Source organism: Sparus aurata, chromosome 12, assembly GCF_900880675.1.
Source record: "Sparus aurata chromosome 12, fSpaAur1.1, whole genome shotgun sequence".
Lineage (NCBI taxonomy): Eukaryota > Metazoa > Chordata > Actinopteri > Spariformes > Sparidae > Sparus > Sparus aurata.
Genome location: NC_044198.1, coordinates 29156734 through 29184561, shown reverse-complemented (window position 1 = coordinate 29184561; position 27828 = coordinate 29156734). Strand labels below are relative to the sequence as shown.

Sequence of the window (27828 nt, the reverse complement as noted above, 5' to 3'; positions counted from 1 at the left end):
TCAGCATCGGTTTGGAGTCAGTGGGTCACATGACCTGGAAGCTATTGAAACTTTCTGAGTATTTCTACTTGTTGTTATTCGGCCTTTGTTCTGTGGGCCTCGGTGCCCTTGTAAATGAGGGTTGCCTCTCAATGATCTCTGGAGGATAAATAAAGGTTGATCGGTTGATTAAATATGGTGTTTCTCAACAGTTTGTGGAGTGGGATAGACTTGTATCCAGATGGAATGTCAAGAAGCCAAGGGCTAAATATAAAACTCTACAACTCAAGAAAGAATATGGAGGTATGGGGCTCCCATGCTTGTTGGAGTATTATTATGCAGCACAGCTGAGGCCTCTTATATGCTGGTGTGACCCGAGCTACTCAGCTAGGTGGAAGGAACTAGAGCTGGCAATGACTGATAAGATCCCACCCCAAGCTATTATTTCTGATGAAACATTAGTCAAATACCTGTTGGACAGAGAAAACCCATTGATCATTTTGTCCCTGAAGGCAACTCAAAAACTGTGTAATATACAGAGAGAATCATAACTGATAAGATGGTGCGCCTTTGATAGTGATTTTCCTCCAAATGTGGGTGACAAAAGATTCAGTGTCTGGGTTAAGAAAGGGATCACAACTTACTGCACTCTGACACAAAAGTTCCCTCATTTGGATGGAATTATGTTGGAAGAGTCTGGTACGTTTCTTTGTCAGGAACGACATAGAACTTCTAATTCAGGCTGCTGGAGGCAATGTCAGGCCAACGATGCATATCACTATCACATATTTTGGTCTTGTCCGATGCTGGATGCTTTCTGGAAGAATATCCATCAAACTTTAAAGGAAGTATGTATGGTGTTCCCTTTAGATTTGATGTCTTGTATGTAATATTGCACAAGGGATAAACTCGAAGGACAGGTCCCGTATGATACCTCTGCTGGCTGCAGGTAAAAAAGCTATAACCCACATGGTTGAAGCCCAAATCTCCCTCAAACAAGGACTGGATAGACATAGTCCATCATATATACGGCATGGAAGAATTGACATACTCCCTTAGGGCGCAACAAGATAAATTTACCAATATGGCAATCTGCCCCCATTTCTTCCGTCTCACCTGCACCTGTCATTTTTTCTGGAGTTGCCTCTGTTACTCTCCCTTCATCTATTTTCCTTGGCTCCGGAGTCTGGCAGAAACATTTCTTTATATTAAGTTGTCTGTCACCCGCGATATTTTGTCTTTTCTTCGGCGGCGCCATAGTTGGTTAGCTAACAAACCTTAAACATCCCAGAATATATGCCCGCGCTCTCAGCAGCGGTACTCGCATCGTTACTAGGCAACGAAGCAGGTTGACTCGCGTTGCGCTGCACAGAGGCGCTCCTAATGTAAATGATTATTGATTTATGAATGAATTGATAGGTGGCTTATTTTTGACATTGATTTTTTTTTTTTTGGCCTGGCGGCAGGTCTCCTTGGCCTGGCGGCCTGTACAATGGTAGGGGAAACACTGATCTTTATCGCTTGTTTCCATTCATTCTGTATTTCTATTACTACTTTGCACGGAGCATTGGAACAAAAACAATTTCCCCCTGGTGATTAATAAAGTATTCTAAATCTGAATCTGAGTCTGAAACCACGACAGACCGATACTGCGGTCGCTGCACCGATCCGCCTGTCAATCTCACGTTCCATCCTTCCCTCACTCGTGAACAAGAGCCCAAGATACTTAAACTCCTCCACTTGAGGCAGGAGCTCCCCCCCACCCTGAGGGAGCAGGCCACCTTTTTCCGGTTGAGAACCATGGCCTCGGACTTGGAGGTGCTGATTCTCATCCCAGCTGCTTCACTCTCGGCTGCAAACCGCCACAGAACATGCTGGAGGTCCTGGCTGGAGGGAGCCAACAGGACCACATCATCCGCAAAAAGCAGAGATGAAACCCAGTGGCTCCGAACCAGACCACCTCCGGCCCCTGGCTGCGCCGAGAAATTCTGTCCATAAACGTAATGAACAGAAACGGTGACAAAGAGCAGCCCTGCCGGAGTCCAACATACTCCGGGAACAGGTCTGACTTACTGCCGGCATTCCAAACCAAGCTCCTGCTCTGGTTGTACAGGGACCGTACAGCCCTTAACAGAGGGCCTTTGACCCCGTACTCCCGGAGCACCTCCTACAAAATGCCACGAGGGACACAGTCGAATGCTTTCTCCAAGTCCACAAAGCACATGTGGACTGGTTGAGCAAACTCCCATGAACCCATGAGCACCCTGCGGAGGGTATGGAGCTGGTCCAGTGTTCCGGGGCCGGGACAAAAAGCGCATTGTTCCTCCTGAATCCGAGGTTCGACTACTGGCCGAATTCTCCTCTCCAGTACCCTGGAGTAGACTTTCCCAGGGAGGCTGAGGAGTGTGATCCCCAGATAGTTGAAACACACCCTCTGGTCCCCCTTTTTGAATAGGGGGACCACCACCCTGGTCTGCCAGTCCAGAGGCACTGTCCCCGACTGCCACGCGATGCTGCAGAGACGTGTCAGCCAAGACAGCCCCACAACATCCAGAGACTTGAGGTACTCAGGGCGGATCTCATCCACCCCCGGTGCTGTGCCACTGAGGAGCTTCCGGACTACCTCAGTGACTTCGGCTTGGGTGATGGATGGGTCAACCTCTGAGTCCCCAGCCTCTGCTTCCTCTATGGAAGGCGTGTCAGTGGGATTGAGGAGATCCTCGAAGGATTCCTTCTACCACCCGACGATGTCCCCAGTCGAGGTCAACAGCTCCCCACCTCAACTGTAAACACTGTTGGTGGAGGACTGCTTCCCCCTCCTGAGGCGCCGGAGGTTTTGCCAGAATTTCATATAAAATGTATGGATTTATTTATTTATTCGTTTTTTTAAATGTATTTTATTTTTCATATTTTTTAGTTTGGTGTCCATAGTCTGGTACCAGTAAGAATGCCTGTGAATTGTGACCAAGGTGGAAGGACTGTTACTCTACTCTTAAAATGGTGAATACTTTGTTAATGACTCAATAAGTCAGAGTGCAACTTTGAGTTTGAGTGTCACTAATGTATACGTTGAAGTTGAACCTATGGAATTTCATTTGATCTCATAACTCTTTTTGGTTATTATGTACCTGCTTCTTCCTGTAGAGACTAGAAACGGGCATACATGTACAGGTTTTGCTGTCTGTTGCCAACTATGGCTGCCAATAAAAAGTTAAATTTAAAAAAATAAATATTGTCTGTCTTTTGTTGTGTGTCCCTCCAGAGCTCCCACAGCAACATGTCTGTAAGGAGGAGGAGGAGGTTCTGGCTGACCAGCAGCTCTGTAACCAGGAGAGGAACTCCAGTCTGGACCAAGAGGACCCAGAGCCTCCAGAGATTAAAGAGGAACAGGAGGAACTCTGCACCAGTCGGGAGGGAGAGCAGCTTGTACTGAAGGTGGAGACGGATACCGTCATGTTGACTCCAGCTTATGAGGAAAGTGACCACAGTGAAGCAGAACCAACAAGTGACCACCAGCTCCTCTCTAACAACTCTCATGTAGCTGAGAGCCCAGACCAGAAAGGAGGAGAACATGGAGACTCAGGATCAGCTGGAGATGGAGAGCAGAAGCAACAGAAAAGACATCACCAAAAAAATAAAAACTCTACCTCATCAGACATTCAACATAACACTCACCCAGTTGAAAAGTCTTTCAAATGTGACACATGTGGAAAGACTTTTAAGTTTAAGTCCCTATTGAATGCACACCTAAGAACTCACACAGGTGAGAAGCCGTATTCTTGCAAAACATGTGGTAAAGATTTCAGGATTCGTAGTCAGTTAACAGTCCACATGAGAAACCACACAGGTGAGAATACGTATTCTTGCAAAACATGTGGGAAGACTTTCAGCCGTAGTGCTCACTTTACAGTTCACATGAGAACCCACACAGGTGAGAAGCCTTTTAACTGTGAAATTTGTGGGAACGCTTTTAGCCGTCATGCTCACTTAACGCGTCACATTCAAATCCACACAGACGACAAACCACATTCATGCAAGACGTGTGGGAAGACTTTCAGGCATCAGAGTTCCTTACCGCTTCACATGAGAATCCACACAGGTGAGAGGCCACATTCCTGCCAAACATGTGGAAAAACATTCTCTGAATCATCTACTTTGAAAATGCATACGAGAATCCACACAGGTGAGAAGCCGTATTCTTGCAAGACATGTGGGAAGACTTTCAGGCATCAGAGTTCCTTACCACCTCACATGAGAATCCACACAGGTGAAAAGCCGTATTCTTGCCAGACATGTGGGAAGACTTTCAGGTCTTGTGGTGACTTAAAAAAACATACGAGAATCCACACAGGTGAGAGGCCATTTTCTTGCAACACATGTGGGAAAACATTACGTGACTCATCTAGTTTGAAAAGGCACATGAGAACTCACACAGGTGAGAAACCATAACTTTGCCTGGGGAAAGTTTGTCTGATCAGTCTGCTCTGACAAAACTTTTGACGACACGTACAGGCGAGTAGCCTTGTATTTCCAAAACATGTTGGAGGTTGTTCAGTTCTAGTGCTTCATGCATAACTGCAGAACTTTAACTTTAAATGACCTACTTGTAGAGTCCTCAGAGGATCAATATACATAGGAGAAATGATGAGCTGATGCTGAATGTGAACAACTTCCCCTTGAGAAGATGTCAAAATATGTTTATGTGTCCATCTTCATGCTGATTTGACCATATTTGTTAACACGATGATTAAAAAGTCGAGTTAATCGCTCTCATGTGTCCCACTTATCATCGTTCCTCGTGTCCTGCTTTTATATAAACAGTTATATGTTAAATACTTGTAGGTTTTACAGTAGCTTCCATGTATGTAACCAAAAAGTCAGCTGTTAGTTTAAAGTAGCAGTTTAGAAAAGAGTCACACGTTTCTTTGTGGAATTAAGCAGAGTAGATCTACACCTTAATACAAGGAGCACACAAACATAGTGTAAACAGTGTGTGAAAAGATTATGAAAAATAAAGATGGTGTTAAATATAGTTAATTGCATGAATTTCAATAACATGTAAGAAATGGAAAAAAAGTATTGAAAGTCTTTTGAGTCTGCTTAGCAACTGGAGGACATTTGTTGGCCCAATTATTTTCTTCAAGTTTAAAACTGTAGTCAGATTTGTTTTAAACAAGTTCTGAATTAAATGTTTTCAGTCTGAAGCGGAACTAAAAGCCTCCGCACTTCCCCTGTCGGAGCTTTAGAGCGTGGCACCCGGCGGAAGTAAACAGTAGCAGCTAGCAGCATTAGCTGGCTGTGTGTATGAATGAAGTGAAGACGGTAGTGAGTCACAGCGCAGCTCATTATTGAATGAGTAATTAAAGAACAATGAGTTCAGTTGAGAGTTTGAGAGAGTTTGTCAACGAGCGACTAACTGCTGCTGCTGAAGAAATATTCAGAGTTTTTAAAACAACTATCGTCCAGTACGAGGAAGAGATCGATCGGCAGCGCGTCATGCTGGATATCTGCTGGAAACCCCAAGTAAAGTTACACAGGATAGGTGAGTAAAAGTTTCTTATTTTAATAACACTAATGTTCAGAGCCCTGGAGTGGCCACAGAGGGGGACATATGCATCGCAGCCACGTTTCACTACATGGAGCGAACATACGAGTGTTTCCCTCGTTTTGGTTCATTCCACTCCGGGACTCCGGAGGTTCTGAGTGTCCGCTGCACGGCTGGGCTCCGTTCTATAGAAGACCGCGGCGAAACTCCGCTCAGAAAATGATGATTTTACACACAAAACGTTCCGAAACATGTGAGGAGCACTAAAACTCAACAGAAAGAGGTGTGTCTCATTCAACCTGTTAGGAAGACATTTCGGCACTGATTTGGAGTCAGTGGGTCACATGAGATGGAAGCTATTGGAAAAAATTACATTTCACTTAAAAACATTAATGACAGATATGAGGAGCAGAAAAGTCCATATAACAAGGTGTGTCCTAATCACCCAGTGTATTAATACAATTCAGCATTGGTTTGGAGTCAGTGGGTCACATGACCTGGAAGCTATCGAAACTTTCTGAGTATTTGTACTTGTTGTTATTCGGCCTTTGTTCTGTGGGCCTTGATGCCCTTGTAAATGAGGGTTGCCTCTCAATGATCTCTGGAGGATAAATAAAGGTTGATTGGTTGATTAAATATTGTCTGTCTTTTGTTGTGTGTCCCTCCAGAGCTCCCACAGCAACATGTCTGTAAGGAGGAGGAGGTTCTGGCTGACCAGCAGCTCTGTAACCAGGAGAGGAACTCCAGTCTGGACCAAGAGGACCCAGAGCCTCCAGAGATTAAAGAGGAACAGGAGGAACTCTGCACCAGTCGGGAGGGAGAGCAGCTTGTACTGAAGGTGGAGACGGATACCGTCATGTTGACTCCAGCCTATGAGGAAAGTGACCACAGTGAAGCAGAACCAACAAGTGACCACCAGCTCCTCTCTAACAACTCTCATGTAGCTGAGAGCCCAGACCAGAAAGGAGGAAAACATGGAGACTCAGGATCAGCTGGAGATGGAGAGCCGAAGGAAAAGAAAAGACATCACGGAAGCAAAAGTCACAGTGATTATGCAAAAAACTCATCAGACATTCAACATAACACTCACCCAGGTGAAAAGTCTTTCAACTGGGATACATGTGGAAAGACTTTTAAGTTTAAATGCCATTTGAATTCACACATGAGAATCCACACAGGTGAGAAGCCGTTTACTTGCAACACATGTGGGAAAGCTTTCAGCCAACGCGCACACATAGCAGCCCACATGAAAACTCACACAAGTGAGAAACCTTTTACCTGTGAAATTTGTGGGAAGGCTTTCAGGGGTCGTGCTGCATTAATTTACCATATGAGAATCCACACAGGTGAGAAGCCATTTGCTTGCAACACATGTGGGAAGGCTTTCAGGTGGTGTGGTGACTTAAAAAAACATACAAGAACCCACACAGGTGAGAAACCGTACTCTTGCAACACATGTGGGAAGACTTTTACACTAAACAGTAATTTAAAGGTTCACTTGAGAATCCACACAGGTGAGAAACCGTATTCTTGCAAATTATGTGGGAAGACTTTCAAGCAAACCAATGCTTTAACAGCTCACATGAGAACTCACACAGGTGAGAAGCCATAACTTTGCCTGGGGAAAGTTTGTCTGATCAGTCTGCTTTGACGAGACATTTGATGACACGTTCAGGCGAGTAGCCTTGTATTTGCAAAACATGTTGGAGGTGGTTAAGTTCTAGTGTTTCATGCATAATTGCAGAACTTTAACTTTAAATGAGCTACTTGTAGAATCCTCAGAGGATCAATATACACAGGAGAAATGACGAGCTGATGCTGAATGTGAACAATTTCCCCTTGAGAAGATGTCAAAATATGTTTATGTGTCTTTCTTCATGCTGATTTGTCCATATTTGTTAACATGATGATTAAGAAGTCGAGATAATCGCTCTCATGTGTCCCACTTATTATCGCTCCTCGTGTCCTGCTTTTATATAAACAGTTATATGTTAAATACTTGTAGGTTTTACAGTAGCTTCCATGTATGTAACCAAAAAGTTAGCTGTTAGTTCAAAGTAGCAGTTTATAAAATAGTCCCACATTTCTTTGTGGAATTAAGCAGAGTAGATCTACACCTTAATACAAGGAGCACACAAACATAGTGTAAATGCACTGTGTGAAAAGAGTTTAAAGATGGTGTTAAATATAGTTAATTACATTAATTCAAATAATGTGAAAGAAAATAATTAAAGGTATTTTTAAGTCTGCTTAGCAACTGGAGGACATTTGTCGACCGAATTTTCTTCAAGTTAACAACTGTAGTCAGATATGTTTTTTTTTTGTTTTTTTTAATTAACTTTCTTTATTGAGAGCCATTTCACAGACATCAGCGTGACAGTACAATGTAACAGAGAGGTCTTCCATTTTTTCCCATCTTATTATCCCTCCCACAATCCACCCTACCCGAGAGAGAGCAATTCTCAAAGTAATCCAATATTGACATATGAAGAGTATGAAGTGCATAAAACAAAACCGGTACATAAATAAGGAAAATACTTTAAACAAATATGTAAATGAAGTAAAAGTGTAGAATAAATAAATAAAACAAACAAACAAAAATAATAAAACAAATGGATATATAAAAAAAATATATACATATAAAAATTAAAAAAAAATACAAAAAAAAGGGGGGGGGGCTCAGACGTCACTATCAGGCAGAGATACCAAAGATTCAATATCATTTAAGAGAGGTCTCATGTTGTTTCAAATGAATTTAAGGAGCCATTGAGGGAGAATCTGAGCTTTTCAAGTCTAATGGTCAGTAACACCTCTTTCACCCAACTGCTATAAGATGGAGGTTGGGGGAGTTTCCAGTTGAGGAGTATGAGACGCCTGGCCAACAGGGTGGTAAAGGCAAGAACGGTCCGCATGGCCTTGGAAGGAAGAGGTTGCAAAGGGGCACCAAACAAAGCTAGGAGAGGTTCAGGAGAGATCGTAGTGTTATAAGCTGTACTAAGAGTTTTAAAGATTTCCGACCAGAATGTGGTAAGCCTTGGACAGAACCAGAACATATGGGAATGGTCGGCTGGGGATTGTTTGCACCTATTACAGGAGTCAGTTACATTGGGATAAATCCGAGACAGCCTCAGATTAGTGTAGTGAACTTTGTGTACCACTTTACACTGTAAGAGGCTATGTCTCGCACAAATTGAAGAGGAATGAACTAACCGTAAGACTTGTTTCCAATAATCATCAGAAAGAGTGGTTCCGAGTTCTGGCTCCCAAGAGTCCTTGGGACCGGACGCTGGGGTGTCAATAGTTGAATTGATAAGGCTGTAAATGCTAGAAATTAGCTGCTTTTGTTCCGGGACAAGAGATTATAAATGAGTCAACCAGAGTTTCCGGGGGTCGACTCGGGAATTTGGGGTTCTGATTCCGAACAAAATGCCTTATCTGAAAAAAATGAAACAGGTGGGATTTAGGCAAATCAAATTTATTTGAGAGCTCAGAAAAGGACATAAATGTCCCTTTGTTATAAAGGTCCTTAAATTTAGTTATCCCTTTGTCAAACCAAGTCCGAAAAGTCAAATCCGTGCAAGAGGGCAGAAATAGGTGGTTGTCTACAATGGGGGAGAGGTCTGAGGCTCTATGGAGGCCTAGGCTTTTCCTAATTTGAATCCAAGTTTTAACAGAGTGAGCGACCACTGGGTTCGAGGGAAATTTGGAGGCAGACGAAGGGAGTTGGGAGCAAACCAGGGAGAGTCAGATATGTTTTAAACAAGTTCTGAATTAAATGTCTTCAGTCTGGAGCGGAACTAAAAGCCATAGACTGGTATTTGCTAGAGGTAAAAAGGAAAGAAAAAGGAAAAGTTGATTTGGTAAGTGCATTCAAATACCATGTCATGAAAGAATATAGTAATTTTACACAGGTTTAAACGGACGGTGCTAAGACACCTGAGACAGGAGTGACAGGGTATGGGGTGGCAATACCAGTAAAAAGAATTGGAATCAACAGAAGAAAATCAAATAAATTAGGCGTTTACACAGTGGAGATGTTGGCAGTATTGGTTGCTCTACGGTGGGTGGAAAAAACAAAACAAGATAAGGTGCTGATATGCTCAGATTCAACCTCAACTCTAGCAAGTATAAGGTCATTCCATTCAAACAGTCGTCAAGATGTACTATATGAAGTCCTGCAGTCAGTCACAAGAATAGCAAATCAGGGAGGTCAGGTAAACTTTCTGTGGGTTCCAGCGCATGTAGGAGTGAGGGGGAATGAGAGGGTGGATGAGTTGGCAAAGAGGGCTTCAAAGAAAGGAGATATAGAAATGCAAATTAATATCAGTAAAGCAGAGGTTAAATGTAAAATCTGGGAAAAAAACAACCAAATGTGGCAAGAAAGGTGGGACAGAGAAGAGAAAGGGAGACATCTATATCAGATTCAGAAGAATGTCAAAGTAAATAGGGTAGGTAGTGGAAACAGGAGAGAGGAAACTGTGTCAACAAGGTTGAGGTTGGGACATTGTGCACTGAACAAAACACTGAAAATGATAGGCAAACATCAAACAGGTCTGTGTGAGGGATGTCAGGAGGAGGAGTCAGTGGAGCATGTACTTCTACAGTGTAGGAAGTATAGGGCACAGAGAGAGATGATGAGGAATAATCTGAGGGAAATAGGGGTGCAAGAACTCACATTAAAAGGATTACTGAGTATGGGTGAGAGAGCACAGGTCCAGATACTGTTAGCTTTCTTAAGGGATACAGGGATTTTTCAAAGGATATGATGGGTAAGTAGGAATAGGGTGTTAGGGTGACTGACTTGGATGTAGCCTCCGCACTTCCCCTGTCGGAGCTTTAGAGCGTGACACCCAGCGGAAGTAAACAGTAGCAGCTAGCAGCATTAGCTGGCTGTGTGTGATGAATGAAGTGAAGACGGTACTGAGTCACAGCGCAGCTCATTATTGAATGAGTAATTAAAGAACAATGAGTTCAGTTGAGAGTTTGAGAGAGTTTGTCAACGAGCGACTAACTGCTGCTGCTGAAGAAATATTCAGAGTTTTTAAAACAACTATCGTCCAGTACGAGGAAGAGATCGATCGGCAGCGCGTCATGCTGGATATCTGCTGGAAACCCCAAGTAAAGTTACACAGGATAGGTGAGTAAAAGTTTCTTATTTTAATAACACTAATGTTCAGAGCCCTGGAGTGGCCACAGAGGGGGACATATGCATCGCAGCCACGTTTCACTACATGGAGCGAACATACGAGTGTTTCCCTCGTTTTGGTTCATTCCACTCCGGGACTCCGGAGGTTCTGAGTGTCCGCTGCACGGCTGGGCTCCGTTCTATAGAAGACCGCGGCGAAACTCCGCTCAGAAAATGATGATTTTACACACAAAACGTTCCGAAACATGTGAGGAGCACTAAAACTCAACAGAAAGAGGTGTGTCTCATTCAACCTGTTAGGAAGACATTTCGGCACTGATTTGGAGTCAGTGGGTCAGATGAGATGGAAGCTATTGAAACAAAAATACATTTTAGCCTACATTAAAAACATTAATAACAAATATGAGGAGCACATAAGTCCATATAACAAGGTGTGTCCTAATCACCCAGTGTATTAATACAATCCAGCATCAGTTTGGAGTCAGTGGGTCAGATGAGATGGAAGCTATTGAAACTTTATGAGTATTTCTACTTGTTGTTATTCGGCCTTTGTTCTGTGGGCAGGGCCGCCTTAACCTAATGTTAGGCCCCGGGGCTGAGAGGTTTTGTAGGCCCTCCATCCCCTCGATTTATAGAGTCTCATTTTAAAAAAGCGTAATATCTAGGTAATCTACATCACAAAATGCAGTAGTTTCTTTCGAGACATACAACAGTGAATTTTCCCTCTTTGAGCCAGAAAACACCATAATATTGTTATTAACATATCACTGAGCCCACTTGAGTAGAAACACAATACACTTTATTTAAGAACCACACACAGCAACTTATGGTGATAATAAAACCAAAATGTGTGCAAATATGATTTCAAACGATTTTATGAAAAACATCACCAACCATCACCTGTCTGCACAAACATTGATAATAACTAATAACAGTATAAGCGAAGAACAGCAACAGATCAAAGTTAGTGACCTGTTCTCCGGCCTCAGCGGGCCTGTGAACCAATCACATGCACCTGCACAGACACACTCCATTCAGCCCCATGGAGAGCAACATGGCCTAATGCCAGATGCCAAAAAGATGAAACTGAGCAACATTTACAGGAGGTTTGCAGTATAATCTAAAAACATAATTTAAATTTGTGGAAACAGAAATATATTCTGTGCTCAATAAATGTATTTGCATGTTTGCTTTTATGCATTTTAAGGTGCAATAACAACCCCTGCACTCTCACAGACTCTTGCTGGCTGCGCTGCAGACCGCTCACTCTTGCTCTCAGTCTCTCCTTCTGTGCGCTCAACTTCGCCTGCACACTGGCTTCAGTTAGCACTACGTTAACAACAGCTAATCCGAATTTAGCGTCTGATCTCCAAGTCGTTTGTCTTTCAGCTCCTGCGGCAGATGCTTTCTGAGCCACGCGTGGCCTTCATTTACGCAGCGCACTCGAGCCGCTCCTTTTGCGGATGAACGCAGGCTGAAGGGGTAATCACACACGCCGAGGAGTCCGTGAAAGGAGAAATACGAGAACCGTGTGTAGGGTAAACTCTGGCCGAGTACGGGGTCGAGGTATGCGGTGTCCAGGTGGAAGGGCAGTCGGAGTCGGAGCGCATCCTTGTTGTGCGCTCCGGTGTGGAGAAGTCATGGAGAGCAAGCGTGGACATATGAAACAGGCTCCACTAACGCCTCTCTATTAATTAAAAAGGATAGAACATGTTTGCATGGGGTGTGATCCATCATGTTAGCATCTTTACTTTGACAGGAATCCATTTTCGCCCAATAAGCGCGCACTTTTGCATCAGTATTGTTTCCCCTGCGGCCCGGGTCACTGTTACATGGGTCATTTGACTCGTCTCCCCCTGACTGCTTTGCAGCCTGGTCCTTTCTCTGGGGCCCGTGTGCTCCCCCTCCTCCTGCCCTCCACTGCTGCGGGCGGTCCCCTGCTCCTCTCCAGCTACATCCACCTGCGCGGCCTGCGCCTCCTCCGCTCCCTCCGGTGTGTGAGATAGCGAGCTTCCCCTGGTGCTGGGTCCATCTTCAGCAGCAGCTGGTTTAAAAAAGCATTGGGATGCTCTTCAGTAATTATTTTTCGCCCAACTCTTTCTTAGTTTTTTTCTTTTCTGGGCACCACTCTCAAACGTCCTCCCCGACATTTTCCACTAAATGTCAATCAATCATAGAGGGACACACCCCAAAACTAACTATAGACATTCTGATAGGTCAGCCCACGGGCCATAGGGCCACGTGGGTAACTCCTAATTTGGATCAATCAGCAGCCACGTAAGGTGCGATTAGAGTGATTGACAGAAAACCTGACAAGTTACAAAACAATATGATCTTTTCAGGTCATTGTGAACCTGAACTTGGGAGGCCCCTGAACGCGTGAGGCCCCTGGGCTTCAGCCCAGGTAAGCCCGTGCATTAAAGCGGCCTTGTCTGTGGGCCTCGATGCCCTTGTAAATGAGGGTTGCCTCTCAGTGATCTCTGGAGGATAAATAAAGGTTGATTGGTTGATTAAATATTGTCTGTCTTTTGTTGTGTGTCCCTCCAGAGCTCCCACAGCAACATGTCTGTAAGGAGGAGGAGGTTCTGGCTGACCAGCAGCTCTGTAACCAGGAGAGGAACTCCAGTCTGGACCAAGAGGACCCAGAGCCTCCAGAGATTAAAGAGGAACAGGAGGAACTCTGCACCAGTCGGGAGGGAGAGCAGCTTGTACTGAAGGTGGAGACGGATACCGTCATGTTGACTCCAGCTTATGAGGAAAGTGACCACAGTGAAGCAGAACCAACAAGTGACCACCAGCTCCTCTCTAACAACTCTCATGTAGCTGAGAGCCCAGACCAGAAAGGAGGAGAACATGGAGACTCAGGATCAGCTGGAGATGGAGAGCCAAAGAAAAAGAAAAGACGTCACAGAAAAAATAAAAACTCATCAGACATTCAACATAACACTCACTCAGGTGAAAAGACTTTCAACTGTGACACATGTGGAAAGACTTTTAAGTTTAAGTCCCTATTGAAAGCACACCTGAAAATCCACACAGGTGAGAAACTGTTTACTTGCAAAACATGTGGGAAAGCTTTCAGGATTCGTAGTCAGTTAACAATCCACCTGAGAATCCACACAGGTGAGAAGAAGTTTACTTGTAAAACATGTGGTAAAGGTTTTGGGATTCTTAGTCAGTTAACAGTTCACATGAGAGTCCACACAGGTGAGAAGCCGTATTCTTGCATCACCTGTGGGAAAACATTCTATGATGCATCTGGTTTGAAAAGGCACGTGAGAACTCACACAGGTGAGAAGCCGTTTACTTGCAAAACATGTGGGAGAGCTTTCACAGCAAACAGAAACTTAATAGCTCACATGAGAATCCACACAGGTGAGCGGCCATATTCTTGCAAAACATGTGGAAAAGATTTCAAGATTCATTGTGAATTGAAGCAACACATGAGAACTCACACAGGTGAGAACCCATTTACTTGCAAAACATGTGGAAAGACATTACGTGATTCATCTAGTTTCAATAGGCACATGAGAACTCACACAGGTGAGAAACCGTTCCCTTGCGAAATATGTGGGAAAGCTTACAGCCGGCGTGCACACATGGCAGTCCACATGAGAATCCATACAGGTGAGAAGCCGTATTCTTGCAAAACATGTGGAAAGACTTTCATGCAAGAAGCTAACTTAACACGTCACATGAGAACCCACACCGGTGAGAAACCGTATTCTTGCAAAATATGTGGGAAGACTTTCAGTTCTTGTAGTGACTTAAAAGTACATATGAGAATCCACACAGGTGAGAAACCGTATTCTTGCAAAACATGTGGGAAGACTTTCAGGTCTTGTAGTGACTTAAAAAGACACATGAAAATCCACACAGGTGAGAGACCTTTTACCTGTGAAATTTGTGGGAAGGCCTTTGGGAGTCGTGTTGTTTTAACTCGTCACACCAAAATCCACACAGGTGAGAAACCTTAATCTTGCAAAACACGTGGGATAACATTCCGTGATTCATCTAATTTGAAATGGCACGTGAGAAACCATAGTGTTGCCTGGAAAAGTTTGTCTGATCAGTCTGCTCTGACGAGACGTTTAATGACACGTACAGGCGAGTAGCCTTGTATTTGCAAAATATGTTGGAGGTGGTTCAGTTCTAGTGTTTCATGCATAATTGCAGAACTTTAAATGAGCTCCTCTGCCTCTATGGACGAGCCTCCCCTGGTGCATATTTCTACCCACTGAGTTAAAACTATAGACCAATAGTAAAGCTTTTAACAAAGGAATCAAACAGTGGCTAAAATCTAATCAACAGTGCACACATGAATAGTTCTTAACTGGTTTACTGCTTGCTCATATTGCCTCTGCTCTGTTGCCTATTATGTCCCTTATTTGAAACTTGCTTGTATTTCTTTGATTTCTTTTTCCTATCGTTTTGTTGCTGTTTTGTTTTATTCTTCTTTTTTTCCTGTCTTTGTCTGGTTTTTCCTTTTTCCATTCTTATTTTAATTGCCCCATTTTCTAACTGCTCTATCTTTTCAAAAGCTGCCTATGGACAAGGGTTACAAATTAGCACTTGTGCTAAAACACTTAAACAATGCATATGGTTTGTCCAATGTAATTGCTATGTCCATTTCAAATAAACATAAAAAAAACAATAATAATAGCAGCCTACTTTCTTTTACAATTAAATGTTATTGTTTACATTATCAGATGTTATAATGTTTTGTCATGGAGTTTATCTCTTCACTGCTGCTGCAGTTTCTGATCTTGAGCTGCAGACATTGTTAATTTTTTAGATTATCAAAAATCACTGCATTCATAAAATCGACGTTGGTGCTTTTTATTCTCACAGACATTTACATATCAGGACCTGGTTATTATAGACATATTCAATATTTAACTGTCATGTATCATCACAGTAACAGAGTTACATACATCAGCAGCTGCATTGCCGGCCTTGAGTAATTTAGTGCCCTCGGCAAGACCTTAGCCGGCGCCCTCTTGCATCTTAGTAAATTTCACAATCAATTTTCATACACTGACACAGAAACTGCAAGTATGTATTCATCAAGATTGTATTTCTTTTAAGTCAAAAATATTACAACTAATAAAAACTGAAGAAAGAAACAAGTGTGAAAATACACTATAAATTATAGCTGCTGCGCAGCGATGGGTCGCGTCCGGGCTATTTTGGCAATTCTGAGCAACAAACGGGAGAATAGGAAGACAAGACAGTTGACAACAATGTTCATTTTGGACCACTTGAGGCTTGAACTCACAACTTCTGGAGCTAAAGACTGTCATCTATCACTCTGAGCTAACTGGCAATACAACATTGGCTTCACAAATTGAGTAAGCCATTCACTGTTGTGCAGGCAGATTTGAAACCACTGTAAAAAATTCAGTTATCAAGACTAAAATCTGAAAATACACATATTGCAGCATGGAGATGTTGGTAATTTGTTGTTAACAATGATTGATTTGCTCCATAAGTGGATAACTGATGTTTAAAAATACTGCTTGCATTGACTGCAATATTCACATGAGAGCAGAATTCAAAATGTTCTCAAAAAGGTAGTTTTTTTTTTCATTTTTAAAAAATGTAGGTAAAATTCTGATGTTTGTCAGACATCATCTACCATGACTCTAAAAAATGTTAAATTTTTGTCATAAACATTAAAGATTTATTTATCAATTTGCAGGTATATGTTTACAGTAGTGTTCACAGTCAAACATTTTATGCACTGTAGGAAAAAATTGTGGGAGGAGATCGTTTTTTTTTTTATAAGTTTTACAGTTTAAAAAAAACAGAGTGATGGACTTCATTTTAATAGGTTTAAATTGGGGCAGTCAAACGATTAATTTTTCTAATCGCGATTAATCGCATTTTGTCCATAGTTTTGGCACATTTCTTTCTGTTTTAAATGACCTTAATGTATTTTTTAATACTTTTAACAACATAAAAAAATGGCAAATATGCTTGCTTTATGAAAATGTTTATTCATGCATTTCAAATAAAAGGCTCAAAAAATATCCCCTCACCCTAAACGGGATCAAAACATGGTGATATCAGCTTTTGGCGGTGGGCTCTCTGCATCTGCCGTGTGTTTGGCTTGCAAATGATATCTGAGACTCGACGTACTTCAGTGGTAACTCATTTCATGTTGACAGTACGTGCAGATAACTTTCGTCCTATGGACCGAACCAGTCCACCGTGTTTTTCCCAAACACCAACCCTGCTTCTTCTTCTTCTGATTCCCTTTCTTATTCTTCTGCCGCTCTCTGGATCAAGACTACAGGTGCCACTGATGGCCGTAAATCAAACAATGCACGTTTCTTTTTTTTTAAATACCGAGCGTTAATCGTGCGTTTAAAGAATTACGGCGTTAAGAGGATGTTGCGTTAACGCGTTGACTTACTTTGACAGCCCTAGTTTAAATGTACAAAAGTTTCTTCTTTGTTTTCAACTTGAGATGCTTGCTGTAGCGCCCCAATCAGGGCCTGTTTCAGGAAGAAAGTTTAACAGACTCTGAGCCTCACCCTGAACTCTGAGCTGACTTACACTGTGAAGTGAAACTCTGAGTTTTCAGTTCCAGAACAGCTGATCTGAGTTCGGTAAGTCGACTCTGAGTATGTTAACTCTGAGTTGAGGTCGTGCCTGGCGACCAGTAAACAGCCATCATCATCAATGGAGCTCCGATACAGTAAATCACCATGGCAACAGGGGAGAAAACAGGAAGCAGACATTTTCTGGGGAAAAAAAACTAACACGGCTGTGGCCGTAATAAAAATCACTGAGTTTTAGATGTGGTCGTCTTTTCATTTTGGATTTAACATCACTTTCTTTTATATTAGCCTTTGAGGAAGTGGTTAAATGTTGTTCAGTGTTTTATTTTATTTCATTTTATTTTAGGCTATTTTATTTTATTTTATTTTATTTCATTTTATTTTAGGCTATTTTATTTTATTTTATTTTATTTTATTTAGGCTATTTTATTTTATTTTATTTCAGGCTATTTTAGGCTATTTTATTTTATTTTAGGCTATTTTATTTTATTTTATTTCATTTTATTTTATTTTAGGCTATTTTATTTTATTTTATTTAGGCTATTTTATTTTATTTTATTTCATTTTATTTAGGCTATTTTATTTTATTTTATTTTATTTCATTTTATTTAGGCTATTTTATTTCATTTTATTTTATTTCAATCAGCTGAAAATGAAATATAGACTTTGACCTCTAACCACTCATCATTTGAATGTGACTGTTTGTAACTGCGTGTCCTGTGTGGTTGTAATATCTTTTACTCTCCTCAGTTTTATTAGTTTTGTTCATTTGCTGCAGTTTTGGATAATTTTCAACCACTTGTTTTCTGTTTTATTTGCATTCCGTCACGTTGCTTCTTGTCTGTTCTTCTGTTTATTCGCTCAGAGATTATGTTCGATATTTCTGTTTATCACATTTTTGCACCTAGTTACTAGGTGGGTGGCCCTCAAGGACTTCTTAAGATTTAAATAAAGGTTGAATGAATGAATGTGGGAAAAATATCTTTTTCATCTGTGAAACTGCAATTTTATTTTATATTATTGAAAAACGTGCATGTTTCAATCAAAATATAAAAAATATGTTCATTTGTTTGGGAAAAACTTTCAGATGTATCCTGTTAATCAGTTTCCCATATTCAGAGGAAACAAATGTTTCTTGTCGGTATGTGAAACAAAGTATTTTTTGAGTGAAATGAGATGAAAGAACCAGATGAACGTCTAAGAACCCAAATGTTTTGTCATTAAACTGAATTGCAGGTGGAGTGGACGGTGTGCACGAGTGCTTTTCTTGATTTTGTCGCATTTTTTCTCATCATGTTGGAAAATGAGGAAAGACAAAATTTCAAATGAAAAAAACTCGTCTGTAGTAGGAAAACTACACATGGAGGGAAATGAGTTGGGTGAAATTATCCAGTGTATTTGGGGTTTTTTTGGGATGGTAAAACTTTTCATGTAGAAGAACCTGTTTGTGGTTGTTCTAGTTGTTCTAGAGGGAAATACTTTAAAAGAAGTGACATCTGTCAAGTAGAATTTTCATTCAAGAGGATTTTTTTTCACGTTTGAAATGAACAGTTTTGTTTAGGATGATGGAACTTTTCATGTAGAATTTAGTTTTTGGGGGGGTTGCTCAAATGTCAAAACCAGCAAGCTTTCTTCTCAGGATGCTAACACAGTGAATGTGTAAAACTGAGTGAAAAATAGAATTTTAAAGAAAAAAGTGTGATTTCTTTTAAGAAGCAGTATTTTGGGGGCTTGTGTTAGCCCCTGGTCGAGGAGAACCAGACCATATGTGATGTGCTCCTCCTCCATTCTTCCCACTCCCAGGAAGGCCAGTGTCACAGGGAAGTTATATTTAAGGAAGCACTTTAGTTTTGCTTCAGAGGGAGAGAAGGCCGACACAACAGACAAACATATCTATCTCCCTGCCTTCCTTCCACAAGTTAATAGAAACAAGAAGACAAATTCTTACCTAACTCCTAAATGAGGAGAAACAGGAGAAAAGGGACAAAGAAAAGGCTTCTCTCTCTACTGGGTGACAAAAAAAATTCTATACACAAATTTACAAAATGCTCAGATTGTAGATTTCACAAACACAAAACACCAGTCAGTGCTTCACTCCTGCCTCTGACCAATCCTGGGGCAGCAATCAGGCGGCTCAAGCCAATCAGCAGGTCCAATCTGCTCACAGACACACACTCAGAGAGACTGCTACACACCTGGGGCCTGTTTCAGGAAGCAAGTTTAACAGACTCTGAGCCTCACCCTGAACTCTGAGCTGACTTACCCTGTGAAGTGAAACTCTGAGTTTTCAGTTCCAGAACAGCTGATCTGAGTTCGGTAAGTCGACCCTGAGTATGTTAACTCTGAGTTGAGGTCGTGCCTGGCGACCAGTAAACAGCCATCATCATCAATGGAGCTCCGATACAGTGATTCACCATGGCAACAGGGGAGAAAACAGGAAGCAGACATTTTCTGGGAAAAAAAAAAAGTAACACGGCTGCGACCATAATAAAAATCACTGACGGAGTTTTAGATGTGGTCGTCTTTTCATTTTGGATTTAACATCACTTTCTTTTATATTAGCCTTTGAGGAAGTGGTTGAATGTTGTTCAGTGTTTTATTTTATTTCATTTTGTTTTAGGCTATTTTATTTTATTTCATTTTATTTTAGGCTATTTTATTTTATTTTAGGCTATTTTATTTTATTTTATTTTATTTCATTTTATTTTAGGCTATTTTATTTTATTTTATTTTATTTTAGGCTATTTTATTTTATTTTATTTTATTTAGGCTATTTTATTTCATTTTATTTTATTTCAATCAGCTGAAAATGAAATATAGACTTTGACCTCCAACCACTCATCATTTGAATGTGACTGTTTGTAACTGCGTGTCCTGTGTGGTTGTCATATCTTTTACTCTCCTCAGTTTTATTAGTTTTGTTCATTTGCTGCAGTTTTGGATAATTTTCAACCACTTGTTTTCTGTTTTATTTGCATTCCGTCACGTTGCTTCTTGTCTGTTCTTCTGTTTATTCGCTCAGAGATTATGTTCGATATTTCTGTTTATCACATTTTTGCACCTAGTTACTAGGTGGGTGGCCCTCAAGGACTTCTCAAGATTTAAATAAAGGTTGAATGAATGAATGTGGGAAAAATATCTTTTTCATCTGTGAAACTGAAATTTAATTTTATATTATTGAAAAACGTGCATGTTTCAATCAAAATATAAAAAATATGTTCATTTGTTTGGGAAAAACTTTCAGATGTATCCTGTTAATCAGTTTCCCATATTCAGAGGAAACAAATGTTTCTAGTCGGTATGTGAAACAAAGTATTTTTTGAGTGAAATGAGATGAAAGAACCAGATGAACGTCTAAGAACCCAAATGTTTTGTCATTAAACTGAATTGCAGGTGGAGTGGACGGTGTGCACGAGTGCTTTTCTTGATTTTGTCGCATTTTTTCTCATCATGTTGGAAAATGAGGAAAGACAAAATTTCAAATGAATAGAACTCGTGTGTAGTAGGAAAACTACACATGGAGGGAAATGAGTTGGGTGAAATTATCCAGTGTATTTGGGTTTTTTTGGTATGGTAAAACTTTTCATGTAGAAGAACCTGTTTGTGGTTGTTCTAGTTGTTCTAGAGGGAAATACTTTAAAAGAAGTGACATCTGTCAAGTAGAATTTTCATTCAAGAGGATTTTTTTTTCACGTTTGAAATGAACAGTTTTGTTTAGGATGATGGAACTTTTCATGTAGAATTTAGTTTTTGGGGGGGTTGCTCAAATGTCAAAACCAGCAAGCTTTCTTCTCAGGATGCTAACACAGTGAATGTGTAAAACTGAGTGAAAAATAGAATTTTAAAGAAAAAAGTGTGATTTCTTTTAAGAAGCAGTATTTTGGGGGCTTGTGTTAGCCCCTGGTCAAGGAGAACCAGACCATATGTGATGTGCTCCTCCTCCATTCTTCCCACTCCCAGGAAGGCCAGTGTCACAGGGAAGTTATATTTAAGGAAGCACTTTAGTTTTGCTTCAGAGGGAGAGAAGGCCGACACAACAGACAAACATATCTATCTCCCTGCCTTCCTTCCACAAGTTAATAGAAACAAGAAGACAAATTCTTACCTAACTCCTAAATGAGGAGAAACAGGAGAAAAGGGACAAAGAAAAGGCTTCTCTCTCTACTGGGTGACAAAAAAAATTCTATACACAAATTTACAAAATGCTCAGATTGTAGATTTCACAAACACAAAACACCAGTCAGTGCTTCACTCCTGCCTCTGACCAATCCTGGGGCAGCAATCAGGCGGCTCAAGCCAATCAGCAGGTCCAATCGTCTCACAGACACACACTCAGAGAGACTGCTACACACCTGGGGCCTGTTTCAGGAAGCAAGTTTAACAGACTCTGAGCCTCACCCTGAACTCTGAGCTGACTTACCCTGTGAAGTGAAACTCTGAGTTTTCAGTTCCAGAACAGCTGATCTGAGTTCGGTAAGTCGACTCTGAGTATGTTAACTCTGAGCTGAGCTCGTGCCTGGCGACCAGTAAACAGCCATCATCATCAATGGAGCTCCGATACAGTGATTCACCATGGCAACAGGGGAGAAAACAGGAAGCAGACATTTTCTGGGAAAAAAAAAATTAACACGGCTGCGACCATAATAAAAATCACTGACGGAGTTTTAGATGTGGTCGTCTTTTCATTTTGGATTTAACATCACTTTCTTTTATATTAGCCTTTGAGGAAGTGGTTGAATGTTGTTCAGTGTTTTATTTTATTTCATTTTGTTTTAGGCTATTTTATTTTATTTCATTTTATTTTAGGCTATTTTATTTTATTTTAGGCTATTTTATTTTATTTTAGGCTATTTTATTTTATTTCATTTTATTTTAGGCTATTTTATTTTATTTTAGGCTATTTTATTTTATTTTATTTCATTTTAGGCTATTTTATTTTATTTTATTTTAGGCTATTTTATTTTATTTTATTTTATTTAGGCTATTTTATTTCATTTTATTTTATTTCAATCAGCTGAAAATGAAATATAGACTTTGACCTCTAACCACTCATCATTTGAATGTGACTGTTTGTAACTGCGTGTCCTGTGTGGTTGTCATATCTTTTACTCTCCTCAGTTTTATTAGTTTTGTTCATTTGCTGCAGTTTTGGATAATTTTCAAGCACTTGTTTTCTGTTTTTTATTTGCATTCCGTCACGTTGCTTCTTGTCTGTTCTTCTGTTTATTCGCTCAGAGATTATGTTCGATATTTCTGTTTATCACATTTTTGCACCTAGTTACTAGGTGGGTGGCCCTCAAGGACTTCTCAAGATTTAAATAAAGGTTGAATGAATGAATGTGGGAAAAATATCTTTTTCATCTGTGAAACTGAAATTTTATTTTATATTATTGAAAAACATGTGCATGTTTCAATCAAAATATAAAAAATATGTTCATTTGTTTGGGGAAAACTTTCAGATGTATCCTGTTAATCAGTTTCCCATATTCAGAGGAAACAAATGTTTCTTGTCGGTATGTGAAACAAAGTATTTTTTGAGTGAAATGAGATGAAAGAACCAGATGAACGTCTAAGAACCCAAATGTTTTGTCATTAAACTGAATTGCAGGTGGAGTGGACGGTGTGCACGAGTGCTTTTCTTGATTTTGTCGCATTTTTTCTCATCATGTTGGAAAATGAGGAAAGACAAAATTTCAAATGAAAAAAACTTGTGTGTAGTAGGAAAACTACACATGGAGGGAAATGAGTTGGGTGAAATTATCCAGTGTATTTGGGTTTTTTTGGGATGGTAAAACTTTTCATGTAGAAGAACCTGTTTGTGGTTGTTCTAGTTGTTCTAGAGGGAAATACTTTAAAAGAAGTGACATCTGTCAAGTAGAATTTTCATTCAAGAGGATTTTTTTTCACGTTTGAAATGAACAGTTTTGTTTAGGATGATGGAACTTTTCATGTAGAATTTAGTTTTTGGGGGGGTTGCTCAAATGTCAAAACCAGCAAGCTTTCTTCTCAGGATGCTAACACAGTGAATGTGTAAAACTGAGTGAAAAATAGAATTTTAAAGAAAAAAGTGTGATTTCTTTTAAGAAGCAGTATTTTGGGGGCTTGTGTTAGCCCCTGGTCGAGGAGAACCAGACCATATGTGATGTGCTCCTCCTCCATTCTTCCCACTCCCAGGAAGGCCAGTGTCATAGGGAAGTTATATTTAAGGAAGCACTTTAGTTTTGCTTCAGAGGGAGAGAAAGCCGACACAACAGACAAACATATCTATCTCCCTGCCTTCCTTCCACAAGTTAATAGAAACAAGAAGACAAATTCTTACCTAACTCCTAAATGAGGAGAAACAGGAGAAAAGGGACAAAGAAAAGGCTTCTCTCTCCACTGGGTGACAAAAAAAATTCTATACACAAATTTACAAAATGCTCAGATTGTAGATTTCACAAACACAAAACACCAGTCAGTGCTTCACTCCTGCCTCTGACCAATCCTGGGGCAGCAATCAGGCGGCTCAAGCCAATCAGCAGGTCCAATCTGCTCACAGACACACACTCAGAGAGACTGCTACACACCTGGGGCCTGTTTCAGGAAGCAAGTTTAACAGACTCTGAGCCTCACCCTGAACTCTGAGCTGACTTACCCTGTGAAGTGAAACTCTGAGTTTTCAGTTCCAGAACAGCTGATCTGAGTTCGGTAAGTCGACTCTGAGTATGTTAACTCTGAGTTGAGCTCGTGCCTGACGACTAGTAAACAGCCATCATCATCAATGGAGCTCCGATACAGTGATTCACCATGGCAACAGGGGAGAAAACAGGAAGCAGACATTTTCTGGGAAAAAAAAACTAACACGGCTGCGACCGTAATAAAAATCACTGACAGAGTTTTAGATGCGGTCGTCTTTTCATTTTGAATTTAACATCACTTTCTTTTATATTAGCCTTTGAGGAAGTGGTTAAATGTTGTTCAATGTTTTATTTTATTTTAATTTATTTTATTTTATTTTATTTCAGGCTATTTTAGGCTATTTCATCTTATTTTAGTCTATTTTATTTTATTTTATTTCATCTTATTTTAGTCTATTTTATTTTATTTTATTTTATTTCAGGCTATTTTATTTTATTTCATTTTATTTTAGTCTATTTCATTTTATTTTAGGCTATTTTATCTTATTTTAGGCAATTTTATTTTAGGCTGTGTCATCTGTGTCCTGACATCCTGCTGAGTAGTTGAACATGAAGTGGTGCTCACCTCCACCTGCAGCACGTCCGACAGAGGCAGAGGAGCTGGTCCTGAGTCAGGTCGCTGGGTGAGCAGAGGAGCTGGTCCTGAGTCAGGTCGCCGGGTGAGCAGAGGAGCTGGTCCTGAGTCAGGTCGCTGGGTGACCAGAGGAGCTGGTCCTAAGTCAGGTCACAGAGGAGCTGGTCCTGAGTCAGGTCGCTGGGTGAGCAGAGGAGCTGGTCCTGAGTCAGGTCACAGAGCAGCTGGTCCTGAGTCAGGTCGCTGGGTGAGCAGAGGAGCTGGTCCTGAGTCAGGTCACAGAGGAGCTGGTCCTGAGTCAGGTCGCTGGGTGAGCAGAGGCTGAGGGCGTCACTCACCCCCAGGACCCAACATTAGAGGCAGACACACACTTACTGTCTACAGATTCAACTACAAGTCATTTCATCTTATACTCAATGCGGCAGCAAACTAGAAACACAGACTTTGAAATTACGTGGTTGGAAACAATACAATAGGCTCTACTGATGGTTACTGTTGTAGTTATCTGTGGGAAATAAAGAAAGCCAAATGAAATGTGAGTTGTTTCTTGTTTTTGGCATCTGGAAGGTGATTGATTAACCTACGAAGTGATTAAAAAACAAAAAAAAACGAAGAGGATTGTTCAGATGTGAGAGCACGTCAGCGATGACGTGTAGCCTGATATTCGCTGTGCAGCCGGAGAATATAAATGACGGACTGATGAGAAGCGTCTGCTGTTCGGTTCAGTCCTCGTCAGGGAGTCAGAGCTCATCTAAATGAATCTAAATTCTCCTCCTGGTGTAAAACTATGTGAATTATTTCTGCTTCAACATGACGGACTGAGAAGGGAAGGACAGCCGCTGTCAGACAGCTCCGTCACACTCAGGGTTTCTTCAGGTAAACCTGCAGTGAGCAGGTTCTGTTCACAGACCCAGAGTTTAACTTACCTCTTTCTGGAACTGAACACTCGAAGTTTCTCTCATCTCAGAGTTAACAAACTCAGAATTTTCACAAAACCCGCTTTCTGAAACGGGCCCCAGGACTATTGGCTTGGGTTTACAGCTGAGGTATCTGGCATGAGACTGGACCTTAATGCAAAATTTGGTTAGCTTTCACCCATGGTCCGGTCCAAGATATTTGTTTTTATTTAATGTAGAGGCTTGCTGTGATGCCACCATCAGGACAATTGTCTTGTGTTTCATGTTGAGGACATTTTTGATCTGTCATCAACATCATCATCATTTATGCTGGGTTTCGAACCCACAACCCCTGACACCCAGAACCAGCTCCTAACTCACTGAGCTAATTGGCTGGAAGTGAGATCTGCTGTGTAGCTTCATTTGACGACTCAGGGAGTCACTGTCCGGGCAGCTGTTGTCAAGGCAGATTTCAAAAATGGTCGAAATGTCAGAAATTCTGTTACTTTAACAAAAATCTGATAATACATAAATTGCATCTTGACAGCATGGAAATGTTGGTGATTTGTTTCTAACTCTAAGTGTTTTGCTTCATAAGAGAAAATGGTTTTGAAAAAAACTGAGTGATGGACTTCATAATTTGTAATGATTTTATGTGGACTAAAGTTTCAGCAGTATTGGGGCTACAGTTTGGTGAAAGTTTCAAAACTGTAGCATGTACTGTTGGTTTTGTAGGTATTTCTTATTGTGGTCAGATTCAGGCAGCTCACCTCTCGAACCGCCCCCCCCTCACAGAGGACAGGTACACTGCAGAGAACCGGGAACGTCTTTGCTATGACGTTATATTGCTGTGGGCTTATATAATATTTCGAAATAATAGCAGTAATGGCACTGGTAAAATAAATTAAAAAAATTAATAAAAACAATTATATATATATATATATATATATATATAGATATAGATAGATAGATATTATTATTAATATTATTATTATTATTATTATTATTATCATTATTATTGTTAATTTAAACCCAGGAAAAAAAGACAAATACCTCATTCAGACAAGGGATAAATGGGACTTAAACAGTGTTTACAATTTTAACAATTTTGATTGGGTAGTAAACTGATGATACACTTGATTTCTGTCTTTCCCTTCAGTTCAAAATCATTGCAAGAAATCAGTCATTGTATTATTGATGCAGACTCCCTGTCAGGGTTACCACAGAGGGGTCCGGACTCAGAGTTACACACTGGCCCCTGTTGGCCCCCCTAGAACCACCCCTGCCCCCGTGGATGACGGCGCCCCTAGTTTTTGCCTATGCCCAGGGCCAGACACCGGCAACAACAGGAGGGAGCGCAGAGCGCTTCAATGTTGAAATTGAACCTATGGAATTTCATTTGATCTCATAGCTCTTTTGGGTTATTATGTACCTGCTTCTTCCTTTAGAGACTAGAAACAGGCATACAAGTACAGGTTTTGTTGTCTGTTGTACAACATAGCTGCCGATAAAAAGTTAAATAAAAAAAAAACATTCTCTGTCTTTTGTTGTGTGTCCCTCCAGAGCTCCCACAGCAACATGTCTGTAAGGAGGAGGAGGTTCTGGCTGACCAGCAGCTCTGTAACCAGGAGAGGAACTCCAGTCTGGACCAAGAGGACCCAGAGCCTCCAGAGATTAAAGAGGAACAGGAGGAACTCTGCACCAGCAGGGCCGTTTCAAGGAATTTGGGGGCCCCAAGCAAAATGGACATGGAGAACCCTATTTTATCCAGTGTAATGTATCACTTACCACTATCTTGTTTTTCTTATCCTCCTCTTCCTTTCTCTTCTTTCTTTTCTGGCTTCCTGATGCATTATTACGCTTCATGTGATGACTGCCGAGGAAAATTTATTAGTAGAACTCCAACAGGAACCTTTACACACGTAAATTAAGTTTACTTCTTTGAAATTAATCAGGTTTTAATTATCATGCCCGTTGAGAACCCTAGACCGCGTTAAAACCTAAACAGGATATAGCGGGAGGACACATATGTAATTTAAAGTTATCATTTCAGTGGATTCAGGATGGCTCTGCACGGGTTAGCAGCCTTCTAGCACTAAACGCCCAACGAGTCCTCTCCCAGGTGTAGGAACACAAGCCTTTGTCTCTGCATCTTAAAGTGGTCTCACTTCGGCCACGATTACCTTTAACCCATATTGACTTCTTTTTCCAGCATCATCATCGTCACCATCTCCTCACCTGGCAGATTTTCTCCTCTCCACAGAGGGGGAAGATGTTGTTTTTCTTGCTGTAAGCCGATCACCAGAGACCTTCTTTTAGTAATTTACAACGACTAAGCACATCTGGTCCCCCCTCCCCCAAAGAAGATGAACCCCTTTTCCTCAGGTCAAACGAGGTCAAGCACGATAGAGTCTTCTTTCTCCACATCAGAAGGGAGAACTGGTT

General features: G+C 40.9%; 2 protein-coding genes across 2 annotated transcripts; both read left to right on the top strand.

Annotated features, from left to right (window-relative positions):
- The first annotated feature begins 906 nt into the window (after nucleotides 1-906).
- LOC115593029 (oocyte zinc finger protein XlCOF19-like) lies at nucleotides 907-4765 on the top strand. The gene is made up of 2 exons (XM_030436342.1): nucleotides 907-928; nucleotides 3569-4765. Exons 1-2 carry the CDS (start codon nucleotides 907-909, stop codon nucleotides 4426-4428), a joined length of 882 nt encoding a protein of 293 aa, XP_030292202.1. The 3' UTR covers nucleotides 4429-4765.
- Nucleotides 4766-12502: 7737 nt separating this feature from the next.
- On the top strand, nucleotides 12503-15313 carry LOC115593025 (zinc finger protein OZF-like). The gene is made up of 2 exons (XM_030436338.1): nucleotides 12503-12663; nucleotides 13513-15313. Exons 1-2 carry the CDS (start codon nucleotides 12503-12505, stop codon nucleotides 14645-14647), a joined length of 1296 nt encoding a protein of 431 aa, XP_030292198.1. The 3' UTR covers nucleotides 14648-15313.
- Nucleotides 15314-27828: the final 12515 nt, after the last annotated feature.

Coding starts and splice junctions, on each gene's coding strand:
- LOC115593029 (XM_030436342.1), top strand. CDS start 907: ATGATACCTCTGCTGGCTGCAG. Junction 929..3,568: donor GATACCTCTGCTGGCTGCAG/GTAAAAAAGCTA, acceptor ACTCAGGATCAG/CTGGAGATGGAGAGCAGAAG.
- LOC115593025 (XM_030436338.1), top strand. CDS start 12,503: ATGGGTCATTTGACTCGTCTCCCCCTGACTGCTTTGCAGCCTGGTCCT. Junction 12,664..13,512: donor CGCCTCCTCCGCTCCCTCCG/GTGTGTGAGATA, acceptor CCCAGACCAGAA/AGGAGGAGAACATGGAGACT.